A 12,014-nucleotide genomic window follows, 5' to 3' on the forward strand; every position below is an offset into this window, starting at 1 on the left:
TTTCATAATTACATCAGAATCTTGTTCATTCTAGCTGTTATAAGCAAAAAACAAAACAATGTGACTATATATATATTTTGCTTCTAAGATTTGCCTTGTTTAATAGAAAAAGGAGAAACAAAACAAAAATATGACAGTCATGTTGTAAACTCCTGATCCAAACTTTTAGTAAAGAAATATTTTGGCCAAGTTCAGCTACTTTACACCAAGTTTGTATTTGTAAACATCATCAAATGTCCTACTTTCTACTTCATTTTCTGGTCATCTGTAATAATCCTGACCACATGCCATGTGAGACTGCTAGGTGGAGACCAAGCAAAAAAATAACACTAAACATACGTGGTAATAAAATATAGTAAAAACAAAAGTGTGTTAAGATGTTATGAAAAGAAAATAATTTCTTTTACACGAGGATGGTTGTATTAGTGTCATCTGTAACAAAACAAACAACTAGCAATACATCTTAAAGCTTTTGGTGTAGTTATTTATTTGTTTATTTTTGCAGGTGGATTTGACAAAATGCAAGAATGTTACAGTTTTTTTGGCTCCAAGTGTGGTGAGTATTGTAATAAGTGAGTGCAATTATAAAAAGTAATACATTGTATATTCCGATCTTTAAAAAAAAAAAATATATACTTTGTTTTTGTGTGCAATAACAATAATTATTATTAGCATTGTTTGTTTTGTATTTATCCTTTAAATTTTAGTTCCATCACTGGTTAAATTAATCTCTGTGTTGCCCTAAATAAAATGTGAAATTCTGTGAGTTTTTCTTTTACAGAAAAACAAAACAGTATTGTATGAATAAATATGTAAATCTTAATTTGGCTGACATTAAAAGCTGTAAGAATATTTAGCATATTTTCTGGCCTATACATAAATATTTTATTTTTGGTTTCAAAATGATTTTTAATAAAACTTAGATGTATGATTGGATGTTATGTGACTAGTAAGATGTTGATATTTAATTGTAAAACTTTGTCAGTTATTATCAGTGTTGGTTTTTGGTAACATCACTATTTTTGTGAATTTCAGGGGCTGTGCAGCAACTTATCATTTTGTACTTTCTAGCTCTCATTGTTGCAGGAGAAACTGCAGGCCGAGCTTCCAGATGACGCCTTGGTGGTAGCTGGTCGATTTCCTTTCCCAGACTGGCAGCCCTGCAGGATTGAGGGGCATGGTGTGGACAGAGCATGGGCGTACAGCATGCAAGCTCAAAAACAAAGACTCTTAGAAAAAAGTCAGCAACATGTGGACACGGTACAATGAGTTATTCGTGAAAAAAATATTTATTTTGCCTGGTTGGAACTGGAATATAAGTAACTTTCACCTTAAGGCTTCACAGAAAATGTTTCATCTAAAGACTGAATATTATTATAAATATTTACGATAACTAAAATTTGTAAAGTTAGCCTGAAAATGCATACTTTACTTATCATAGTTTTGGAAGATGAACACAAAAAATTGAGTTGTTTAACTTCCCAACCAAAACAAAATCAACCTCACCAATCTAATTATTAATATTATTCGTTCTTAATTATTCGTTTGTAATTCGTTCTTTTAACAGAAGAATATGTGTAACTCTAACTTGCATTATTAGGTGGACTTGAATTTCTGAGTTATTTGTATTTTGAAAGAAATACCAATGACTTTTGTAATAAAAAAGGCAAAGTTTTAGCCATTTAGAGCTAACTTTTAACAATTCGAAACATTTCATAGCAACCCAACCTCACATTGTATTTTGTTGCAACACGATTCAAACTGTTGTGAAACTGTTGTTGTGTTATTAAAATTGTGCAAACCTGGGTTGTATTTTGGTCTATTTCTAAGCCAACACTAAGTTAGTTTTTTTTTTCACTTCCATTAAAATTTCTGTGATTCTGCACAATATCCTGAAGGTGTTTTTTGCATTTAAAACTATTTTTTTTCAGACAGATCTCATGTCATTTTTCAACAGAAAAGATGTTTTTGTTGAAATATTCTGCTTTGGCAGATAACAGATACCACTAACACACAAAAATCCAAGTTATAGACTCAAACTAAGTGACAGCGATCTTGTTAACTCATGTTTTACCTTTGTGACAGTGGTCATCTTTGAACATCTGTCAGTTTCTAAAGACCATGCCAATTCTTGTAAAAGATAATGACGTTTGGGGTTATTTTGGGCTGACTGAATGCGGTTAGAATGTAAGAATGGATCACCTCTCAAGCCATTGCAGCAATGGAACGAAGATAGAATTACTTTTTTTGTGAAGAGCACAGTGATGCAAAGGGATTTCCTAAGAACTAAAAAAAAACCGATGGCGTGTTCTAGCGGCTTTTAAATATCATTAGCACAGAACTAAACAGGTCTAAAGAGATCACCTGCTATACAATCTTTTTAAAGACTTTTACCTTTAAAAATATTTTTCATTTACTGATGGTATCTTTAACTCATTTATTACATGTTACTTTGCTTTGCACTTAATTAAACTAAACAGTTTTTAAAGCTATTTGAACCATTCTATACCGATTTAGGAGTTTTATCTAACTTATCCTGACTACCAGAGGGGGGAAAATATTCAAAATGTTTTAAAATCCACCATAAAAACAATTCTCAAAGCCCTACCCCTTCATATTTGGTACCATTGAAAAGCCCCAAATATCCTCCGTACATACCAAAAGGAGTTAATTCAGTAGCATCTTGTGGGCGGAAGATAGTCAGGATTAGAAATGACTAATTTGTAGTGCTGCCATAGAGGTAAACGCGTTTTCAATTAAATTAAAACAACCTTGTTGTTTTGTCTTACTCTGCCCATAAACTCGTTCAGTTGATGATTGTTAGGAATTTATAACGTATTGATTTATTTTCTGCAGTTTTTTTTAAATAAAGTAGGAATTATTATTGAAATTTTAAAAAATTGGAAAAGTATTTTGCATGAAATACTTTAAGAGCAATTTAGGCTTTGTGGTTGATGGGTGCTATCTGTCATTTTACCTCAGTTTTTACACGTGTTTGTTAAAATTATTAAATATCCTCAAAGATGATAAAATTATTTTCAACACTGTATTTTACTATTATTAGAATTCCGCTTTCCTTGTGTGATATAAATAGACCTCCATGGATTGATAATATCCACTTCCTGTTTTAGACTTTCAAAATATTACACTGGGTATGAATAAACAATTAAAAATAAAAGTCAAAACTGCTTATTTCATGTACCTTTAAAGTAAATAATACTTTTTAAAATATTGTATTACAAAAAGTAATTGTGTATTTTCTGAATTGTAGTGTTAATTGTGTGGCCCCGTGCCTAAGCTATTCCCTTTAACGTGTTTTAATAGTTTTCACACATCATTTTGATTTTTAAAACATGACTACAACATTATTAAATGTATTTAAAACCAACACTGGCGTGCTTTTTTACAGAACCTGACGTGACGTTCCAGCTGGGGGTTGGATTATGTCATAAGAGGAAGTTGCGAAGCAGACCCTAACCTGCAGCTAGCTACCGACTTGAGCCGCCCAAAAGCTTTGAAAAGAAGAAAAACAGGAACAAGCGCGTAGAGTATAATTTGTCGTTTTTACTATATATTTTTTGTAATTGTAACCATGGCACTGTGTATGTTTCCGCTTTTAACTTATAAACGCTGAGGGCACATTCTGAACAGCCACAGTCATGCCTACGGTTGCCACCTAGCTAACGAAATTCTGCGTTCATCCTTCTAGAACAGCTAGCTTGTTAGCCATCCGCTGCGGCGCTAGCAACTGGATCATTTAGCTTCGAAATGGCTGACACTGAAAGCTGAATAATGATGCACAGTTTACCCGATGCAAGATTCCAATTTGGTTCGAATTTTTCACAAATGCACGTCCATGTAGATGACAAGGTAATGGTTCATGTGTTCGGCGATAAATGGCAACGTTGCTAACATCAAATTGAGATCGACTCAATGTTTAGCCGGTAACTGAAGACGCGTTGTATTTTTTTTTTAATACAGAGGAAGTTAGGATTTTAAATTGACAGCAATACTCATTTGTGGAGCTAAACAGTCGGGCGGACCAGTATGAACCGTCTCTGCGGTTTCGTTAGCCAGGAACACATGAGCTAACGTTAGCTGCAAAATTGGCTTGCAGCGTAACTAATGTTGGCTTATTAAGGAAACTAATCAGCGACTAAGTAACCGAAGAAAAGCGTCTGAGTCAACGGATCATGGTACGTATCATAAATCCTGCCTTTTGTTGATGGTTTCTGTTTACTAGATTGCTTTGATCACAACTTTGGGTTTGATTTCCCCATTCCGATCTCGAAAACATGATAAAAAATAATCAAATCTGGGTGCAGCTTCTGGTAGATACCATGTGGATCTTCATGGCTTCATGTCATAACGGTTTTAGACCAGGTGTTTTTTCCTTGAATTCTGCAGGCCATTGTGCTGTGTCATACTACAAACTCCAGACGCCCATCTTACAAAGCCAAACATTTTCTTTAGAGTCGTGAAGAGCCTTGGCAAGTTGTGTCTTATTTGAGGAATTTGGATCTGCCTTCCCTTCGCAGTCCCCCCCTCCATCTCACTTTGGCAAGACAAGGCCCATCTTCCTACATGCTATAAAAAGCCTGATGGCAGCTTTAAACTGTTGAACTTCTAATATGCAGCTTTGGTAAACAGTTCACAAAAACATCAATCATTCACACAGTGCCAACAATGGACGATGAGATGAGCAAGTGTGGACATGTTGACAATCCAGCATGTCTTCCTGAAGGTGTTTATGATAAAAATAACGATTGTTGTGCACAAGAAAGAAGTTTCTTCTTAGATTTTACATTAAAATAATCAGTTTTTATATATACTTTTGTCATCTGATGAGTATTATTTAACCTGTTCTGAAAATGTTCTCTTATTCTCAATTAGGCTTCGGAGGAAGCATCACTGCGCGCGTTAGAGAACCTGATGACTGAGTTCTTTCACAGCTGCACAACTAATGAGCGGAAAAGAGAAATTGGTAAGTGTTTTTTAAAATAAAATCGCATTCATACACACCGGAAGCAACAGATTGATTCAAAGCTTTTTTTGATTGTGAAAATGTATAAATAGGCAGCCTTTGAAATAATCTCACAGACGGTGTCGATGATAAATGATTCTTAAAGGCTGAAATTAAAGGTGGGCCAAAAGATCATGTGATAGTCTCAGGGCTGCTTCACAACCTAACACTGTTCTCTCCTTACAGAGCGTTGTGCTCATGTGATTTTTGTGATTAGTTGTGCTCAAGGCTGCATGAATACTGCAGACAGTAGGCAGTTTTAGGCAGAAAACGCATAAATCTGGCGCACATATATAGTGATGTATAGCGAATTAAAACATATTTTCAACAAATCCCCCTCCCACAGATAAGAGACACGTTTTGTGTCACTTCCTCCTCATTTCCTGCAAGTTATTTCACTATCTTTAACAAATAAAAGAAAAAAAAAACACACTTGTGTACTGTTTTTTTTAATCAGATTGTATTTTTATTTAACACAACATTGAATTCCACTTATTATTTTAGATGTTAAATGGTTGAAGTGACATATTTTTGTCTAATTTAGAAGCATTGAAGCTCAAGCATTGCACAGTTTTTACAGGACGTGGTCTATAAAATAAGTTTATCTTTCCTAAATCATATAATATCAAATAACATTTTATGTGCACTTCCTGCCTTGTGACTCTTTACTTTGGCTCCATGGTGTCGTGCACTTCTGTCTAAGATCGTGTCTGCTTCCTTTTCTCTGCAGAAGAGTTGCTGAATAACTTTGCACAACAGGCGGGAGCATGGCACCACTGCTTGTTCTTCCTCTCCAACACTCGAAATGAGTATGTGATGATGTACAGCCTCACAGTATTTGAGGTAAGTTCTGAGGATCGCAGGTTTAAGATCAAAGTCCTTTTATGCTCAGAGAACGCACAGGAAGTGCTGAAGGAGATGTTTCGTGTGTGTTTCCGCTCTTTATTTTACCTCTTTTTCTCAGCTTAAGGAAGCTGGTTCTTTAACCATTGTTTCAACCAACATTTAGTGCTGTGTTTGCAGTAGAAATACAACAGAAAAATACCTTATTAGTATTATAACTTATTGATTGTTCATTTTTTCAGTGCAGTGTATTATTAAAACAAATAAATGAAAGACAGAAAATACAATTTTGCTTATAGATTTGTTTAAACATGTTTTTTTTTGTTTTTATTTTAGAATCTGGTGAACAAAATGTGGATTGGTTTAGCTTCTCAAGATAAGATGGAGATCCGCAGCTGTCTGCCCAAACTTCTGCTTGCTCAACACAAAAATGTGCCCTATTTTATCCGTAACAAACTGTGTAAAGTCATCGTGGACATTGGTCGTCAGGACTGGCCGATGTTCTACCATGATTTCTTCTCGAACACGCTTCAGGTAAGTCCTGCCGGTGTTTTTTCTACTTGAAAACGTAAGATCTGCCTTCCTGCCTGCTTTGCAGTTTTGCTGTTAAGAAAATATATTTTCTATCCTCAATATTTTGTGTTTATTTAATTCAAAGTCTTTGAGTTTGTTACTTTAAATCATATTTGTACCAGTTTATAGCTCGTTGACATGCTGACTGTTCCTGATGGTTTCTTCTACTTTTATAACATATTCCTCATTTCCACTGAGCGGTCCGGACCAGACCGGTACTTTGAGCCCTTCTATTATAAAATGGACCAGTTGAGCAGGACCGATTTGTACTATTTTTGGTCCCCCGTTGGTTGTAGGTCCATAGAAAAATGGAATGGACCAGTTAGGGCGTAGCTACTGTAGTCACACGATGAAATCCATTGATTGGCTGAAAGGTATTACGACCTTTGTGTCCGACCAGGTTGTATTCTTCTTGGCCTCCCACAATCTTCTTGCAAATGGTATTAAATTCTTTGCATATACAAAATACCAGAACCCAAATATGAAAAAAAGGAGCTGACGCATGACCTCCATTGTTTTTGTCATTACCTTTTGCTGTAGTTGCACAGCTATGGCGAACATCATCGGTCTACACTCTTCATGCACCTTGATGGTCCAACACAATGGAAACGATCTCTTGAATTGCCCTGACCGTTCTAAACTGACCAGGAGAGGTCCGGTCCAGACTGCTCAGAGGAAACGAGGCAATAGTTTAACATAGTTTTCTGTATTTAGTCGATAAAATTAATCTTTGTTTTTATAAAATGGCACCCTCATGGACACAAGAATTCAGCTTCTCCTCACAGCTGTCACAAAACTTTTTGTGAAAACTGACTGTAATGAAATGCTAACCGGCAGCAAAAAGAGCAGGAAGAGTTGGACAACAGCTACAAGAAAGTGGCTAATGATATGTTGGTTATTGTATTATTTACTTGCTTGGTTGTTTTATGTTCACACCATGCATTTAACCCATGGTGTCCACGATGGACAAGCAGGGAGGAATTTTTCTTCTTTTTCTACTATTTTACTAGTGGATGTCCGTCTCCTACGGTTGGAAGAGTTTTGGTGTGAAATGTCGAAACATTTGCAAATTTTGCCCCAGGCTTTTTCTTTCACAGCCCTATTTTAACTCCTGAAAGACTTGATTTCATTTAATTACAAACTGCAATTATTAATTTCTCCTTCCTGATCAAGTTTCAAACTGTTAGAACTGAAAAGGTCCTTCATCCATATGTCACTACCAAGTCAGAGTCCCTGATTGGTCAAAGTTCAACCTGGTTTAACTCGGAGTGCACGTTGTAGAAACTTCTGTAGCGAAAAGTGGAAGCCAGAAAATGCTTATTTACATAGTTTTCATTAGAAGTGGTCTCCTGAACGCGATGTGAACATCACTATAGAGCTGTTGACCTTCAAACTACTACCTCTGTGATGGTGCCTAGAAATCTTTCTAAATTCCCTTTTGAGTTCACAATTTTTTTCTTATTAGTCTTTTGGCGAGTATGACCATGCATTAGCCTTGTTTTGTATGCTAATACTTTTTAAAACCATTTCCACACATGAAGTTTAGATATTGGTAAAATAGGTTGAGTTTGGTTAATGCACACTTATTTACAAATGTTATTCTTCTGAATTTATTCAGTTGTTTGTTTTTTGTATACCAAAACTATAGGTTTGGGATTTTTATCTACAAAAGTAATGAAAATGGGTAACAATGTGCTGGAAACGAGTAGGAAGAAGCAGGCCTTCACAGCATTCTCACCTAAATATTTGAGGTTATTAAAGCTGCAAGCACATACCTGTATTATCTCTGCAGGATTGTGCAAAGACCTTACTTGAAGGTTTTTCTAAGAAACCTAAAGTGTTCCCTTAAAACTTTTATCAAGAACTCCAGAGAGCTGCATTCTGTTCTTCTGAATGTCTGAATCTGATTTAGTCAACTAGCAGAATTCGTTTTTGTGTTTTTGAGTGTGTAAAATAAATCTATGACCCCCCCAGTTGATCCAGACTCCAGCTTTGGCTCCATTGGGGTTGGTGATGTTAAAGACAACGTCAGAGGAGCTTGCATGTCCTCGAGAAGACCTGTGTGTTGCCAGGAAAGAGGAGCTGCGGAAACTGTTGCTGGAGCAGGTGCCAACTGTGCTGGGGCTGCTAACAGGTGACGACTACTGAGGAACATTAAATAAAATACTAGGATTATTGTGTGAATGCTTAGTAAGCGTTCACACTACAGGGATTTTCTTGCTCCTTTCTGTACGTTTTTCTGGACGTAAATCACAATTTCAGCAATCTTGGTATCAAAATGTTCAGCTTGTTCAGGATATTACTGCTTGTATTTTTGGTATTCATAGACCTCATAGTTTTTGAAATATTGAGCCAAAAATATGCACCATAGGAAATGAATGAGAAAGTCTTCAAATTTCAAAATTTGAAGTAAATTAGCATCAAGCCTTTAAATATAATCACGAGTTATGTTTTATTCTTTTATAGTAATTTTCCCCCAAAATTGAGTTTACCTAATATTTTAGCAACATGCTAACGTTTTTGGCTAATTTGTTGTCGACTAAGGTTTTCATAGGCTCATTTACAGTTTAGCTTCTATTTTAGCAACATGCTAACACTATTAACTAATTTAGTTTACTGAGAAATTTTAGGCTATTTTGGAGTTTCGCTAGTATTTAAGCAACATGATAACATTTTTGGCTAATTTGTTATCTACTGAAGTTTTATAGGCTAATTTAGAGTTTAGCTTCTTTTTTAGCAACAGGCCAACATTATTGACTATTTTAGTTACAATAAATGTTAGACTTTTTTGGAGTTTAGCTAGTATTTAAGCAATGTCGTAGCTTTTTTGGCTAATTTGGCATCTGCTGATTTTTTTTTTTTTTTTTTTCCTCTTCTTCTTCTTTTATGCTAATTTGTAGTTCATATTTAACCAACACACTAAATATTTTTGCGACATTTGGCATGTATTATGGATTTTTAAGCAATTTTACTACAAATTTTTCAGAAATGTAGGTCAACTTCAGCGCTCTTTCATAGTACTTTAGCAAAATTTCCAGTCATTTTGCAATTAACTTTTGCATTTTGAACAAACCCCATAGCAATTAAAGTAAATTGCGTCATCGTTTTCAGCCAAAAAAAGCTTTAGCATCTTCACTTTCCGTAAAAAAACATTCACACTAGCATTATCGCAGGTAATACAACTTGTTATTTTTATGTCTCTGTATTCTTCATATTTTGCAGGTATCCTTGAGACCTACTGGGACAAACACAGTGTCATCGCGTCAACACCGCCTCCTTCACCCACCTCTGGCGAGAGTGGTGCGTGAGTTGTTCTTGTTAACCCTTTAATACCTGAGGCGTATATATTATTATTTATATCATATATTTTCTATCTTTCAGTGGAGTTGCTGGGCAGTTTGTTTCAGGGCAGCCAGTACTCGAAGTTGCTCTGTCAGCCAATGGCGGCTTTGGACAACGACGGCCATCAGCTCTGCTGTCTCGTTTTGGAGTGTCTGGCTCACCTGTTCAGCTGGATCCCTCTTTCCACAAGTATTACCCCGACGCTGCTGGCATCCATTTTCCATTTCGCACGTTTTGGCTGTGACTTACGGACGAAAGCCAAGACGGGACCTTTTATCTCCACCTCCTCCAACGGGCCGCTCAATTCCGGGACGGTGCCCCCTACATCAAACGGACAAGGGCTAAACGGACAACAGAGCGGGAGCACTAAAGTGGACCGCGCTCGGCTCGGCGTGCTCGCCATGACTTGCATCAACGAACTGGTGTCAAAGAACTGCGTGCCAATGGATTTTGAGGAGTATCTGCTGCGAATGTTCCAGCAGACATTTTTTCTTCTGCAAAGGCTGACGCGGGAGAATAACGCTCACTCGGTCAAGAGTCGACTGCAGGAACTGGATGAGAGGTACAGATCGGTCCATGAACTGCAAATGAAGAAGCTACATTCTATTCTTTGAAATAGCCACTTAGCATACTGCAGCTTATGCACTCCTAAATTCTTCATTTTTGGCTGGATCATCCTTCACTACAATTTTGGAAAAAAAAAATCTTGTTTTCATGATGAGAGCTTAAAGCCGCTGCTCAGTCTGCACTCTTTTTTTTTTTTCTGTGGAAATTTATCTCTGTTCCCTGAACCATCCTTTCTCAAGTGACGAATTGCAATCTTTTATTATTTTTCCAACTTCCTTTCTGTTTAAATGGTTTCTAATGTGTTGGACGGTTTGAACCCAATTTTAGGAATTTCAGTAGATTGTTTTCATGATGTAAACTTGTGATTTGACCTTTGTGAAAGGAGGAAATATCCCTTCCAAAAACACATGATGCCTCTCCCTTCGTGGTTGTCAAAAGTAAGAAGCTCCTCGCTGCATCAGTTTAGGATTAAAGCATTTGTTGCAAGACGGGATTGAAATAATTCATGGAAAGGTTTCAAACAAATTGGGTTGTTCAGAAACTGCTGTGTCATGCTTTCATCGGTTTTTCTCAAGTTTCCTGCTTTTTCAAGTTTGTTCAAACACATTTCATCCATGCCGGGACATAAATGAGTGATCCAATAGTACATTTTTAGATTGTTTTTGTTTTTTTATGTAATCTTTATTCTATAGTCATTTAAAAAGTGGAAATTTGCTGCTCTGTTGTAACCTAATTCAAGACGATGTTGTTTAGGAAACATAAAGTTTATAACCCTTGTTTTCTTCGAACTTTAAAAGTATTGACTTGTTTCTGAGGCTGCATGGTGGTTAGCACTGTTGCTCTGCAACACGAAGGCGCCCTCGCCGACCCAAGTTCCCGCACAAACGTGCTTCCTTCCCTCATGGTTTGTTATCTAGCTAAATACGGGTGATTCTGAGCTTCAGGCTGATTTTAACTGTCATTAATGGTTGGGTAACCTGATCTAACATTTGTTTTTTGTTTGTTTTTTTTTTCTCCGTCTGATTGCAGTTACTTGGAAAAGTTCACCGATTTCCTGCGCCTGTTTGTTAGCGTTCACTTGAGGAGGATCGAGTCAAGTCCTCAGTTTCCCGTTGTAGAGTTTCTTGCCCTGCTTTTTAAATACACCTTCAACCAGGTAAAAGTTTCTAACCGTTATTTGTTAAAAGCATTACAAAATAAAAACTCATGCAAACTTTTTTTACTATTGAATTTTCAGCCAACACATGAGGGATACTTTGCCTGTTTGGACATTTGGAGTGTGTTTTTGGACTTCTTAACAACTAAAATCAAAAGCAGGCTTGCAGACAGAGAAAGTGTCCTTAACAGGTAACTAGCTTTCACAGTTCTTCATGTTTTGAGCTAAAATGAAGTGATCTCTCATTCATTTAACTGTAAAGTATCCTCATGATTTGGTAGACCAAAAACTTCTTTCTTTTACATTTTGACCTCAGATTTTGGTTGGCTATTTTTGCCACATTGATGTTAGAAACTGAAACCAAAAGATTTAAACGTGGATTTGTCTCTCTTGGCTGGTCGGCTCCAAATTAGTTCACGTTTATTTACGAGAAGCCACCAGATATTAATATTAAGAGCAAGAAGAAAAATGTTCTTTGGGTATAAAGCGTTTTTTTTTTTTTTTTTTTTT

General features: G+C 36.3%; 2 protein-coding genes across 2 annotated transcripts in view; both read left to right on the top strand.

Moving 5' to 3' along the window:
- antkmt (adenine nucleotide translocase lysine methyltransferase) overlaps nt 1–1,806 on the top strand; it is a 3,626-nt gene extending 1,820 nt beyond the window's left edge. The window contains exons 4-5 of the mRNA XM_024271345.2: nt 506–556; nt 1,072–1,806. Of these exons, the coding sequence (XP_024127113.1) occupies nt 506–556; nt 1,072–1,269 (249 nt within the window). The 3' untranslated portion in view covers nt 1,270–1,806. The remainder of the gene's footprint in view (nt 1–505; nt 557–1,071) is intronic.
- Nucleotides 1,807–3,419: 1,613 nt separating this feature from the next.
- xpo6 (exportin 6) overlaps nt 3,420–12,014 on the top strand; it is a 16,386-nt gene continuing 7,791 nt past the window's right edge. The window contains exons 1-9 of the mRNA XM_024271344.2: nt 3,420–4,196; nt 4,894–4,984; nt 5,754–5,866; nt 6,203–6,400; nt 8,414–8,573; nt 9,662–9,739; nt 9,821–10,343; nt 11,378–11,504; nt 11,586–11,695. Of these exons, the coding sequence (XP_024127112.1) occupies nt 4,194–4,196; nt 4,894–4,984; nt 5,754–5,866; nt 6,203–6,400; nt 8,414–8,573; nt 9,662–9,739; nt 9,821–10,343; nt 11,378–11,504; nt 11,586–11,695 (1,403 nt within the window). The 5' untranslated portion in view covers nt 3,420–4,193. The remainder of the gene's footprint in view (nt 4,197–4,893; nt 4,985–5,753; nt 5,867–6,202; nt 6,401–8,413; nt 8,574–9,661; nt 9,740–9,820; nt 10,344–11,377; nt 11,505–11,585; nt 11,696–12,014) is intronic.

The sequence above is a fragment of the Oryzias melastigma genome, linkage group LG8, assembly GCF_002922805.2.
Source record: "Oryzias melastigma strain HK-1 linkage group LG8, ASM292280v2, whole genome shotgun sequence".
Taxonomy (NCBI): domain Eukaryota; kingdom Metazoa; phylum Chordata; class Actinopteri; order Beloniformes; family Adrianichthyidae; genus Oryzias; species Oryzias melastigma.